This window comes from Galendromus occidentalis, unplaced genomic scaffold (assembly GCF_000255335.2).
Source record: "Galendromus occidentalis unplaced genomic scaffold, Mocc_1.1 scf7180000075458, whole genome shotgun sequence".
Lineage (NCBI taxonomy): Eukaryota > Metazoa > Arthropoda > Arachnida > Mesostigmata > Phytoseiidae > Galendromus > Galendromus occidentalis.
In genome coordinates this window covers 258460-259708 of record NW_003803448.1, presented here as the reverse complement: position 1 = coordinate 259708, position 1249 = coordinate 258460, and the positions used below count along the sequence as shown (strand labels likewise).

The window sequence follows — 1249 nt, the reverse complement described above, 5'->3', positions numbered from 1 at the left end:
AGAGCGGCGAGAGCCACAATCTGCCACCACTCCATGATTGACGCGACCTTGACGATTTCCACTGGAAACAAATGTGCGCAAGGCTTAGAACTCACAGAATCGATAGGGAAATTCCAAGACACATCAATTCCAGGGTAGCGGGAGCTTCACTGCGTATCGAGACTCGAGAGTACCAAAGTCAGCCAGACAGTTATCGGATGTTCCTGCGGCGGAATCGATGGCGGAGCAGAACTCGAGGCAACTTTGAGTCGACGAGTGGCCGGAGCTAGACTTACGCCGCGCAACACATTTTTTCTCTGGGTACCCACCAGACACAACTTACCTTGATCGTGCCTGTAATGCGTAAAATCTGGAGGCCTAATGAGCTGGGACGGAATGACGCTAGCGGCTGAACGACGAATCTCCTTGTGTCTAGCCTTCGCTCTGAATTCATCCATGAACCAGTCACCCCTAGGAAGCATTTCGGCATTTCCGACAATTTGCCTTCTCAGTTCGCTGCCTCTACCTTCGATATTTATCCAAGTCTAGATGAACGCTGCGGCTCTGAACAGTGAAATGATCGAAGGTGTTCATTCGCTGCCGTATGTTTCAAGCATTGGGTTGAAGGAAATTCACTACTCAGCGAGCGAATAAGCGAGTGGCTGAGCGAAAGAATGAGCGTCACAATCTAGAGAGAGCGATGGAGATACAATTACAATGCTCCGGGGAGAAAATCCTACCCAGAGTGCAAAACTGCAGAGTTGAAAATGTGAAGTTTCCTCGGCAGCTGCGGAAGTCGGATTGATTCGTTCGTTGACCATTCCATATTATACATTCCGTCTGTAAAATACGTCGTTTCAGACAATAAGTCACCGGTGAGGTCACTAGTTGTAGGTCTAACTCTTGTGTACATCCTAGAATACGATTATCACTGATCTTTCGGCTCGAGGGAATGTACGGGCTCGTACAGAAGTGGTTTCGAGTAGCTCCCGGTTCCACGCGCCGTCCCTACACCATGGTCATCCGGATCGGTCGGGAAGTCTTCCGTCTTCTGATATGAAATGTCGCGATCAAGTCTCTGACTCGAAGCCCATTTCTGGTCGGAACATATCGTGCGCAGGATGCTTCAAGAAAGGCAGCAGAGGCGAAGCTCCTCAGTATTAAATCGATCACCATGTCGAACACCGAAGGAATCCAAGTTGAGATCAGACGAGCCGAGCGCCGAGCGATGAAACGGCACCGTCTTCTTCGAGCGTCGAGGAGTTCTGTA

At 50.0% G+C, this 1249-nt stretch overlaps 1 protein-coding gene across 1 annotated transcript in view; it reads right to left on the bottom strand.

Moving 5' to 3' along the window:
* Positions 1–124, bottom strand: part of LOC100900949 (cytochrome P450 2F3-like) — a 1635-nt gene extending 1511 nt beyond the window's left edge. The window contains exon 1 of the mRNA XM_018638446.1: positions 96–124. Within this exon, the coding sequence (XP_018493962.1) occupies positions 96–124 (29 nt within the window). The remainder of the gene's footprint in view (positions 1–95) is intronic.
* Positions 125–1249: the final 1125 nt, after the last annotated feature.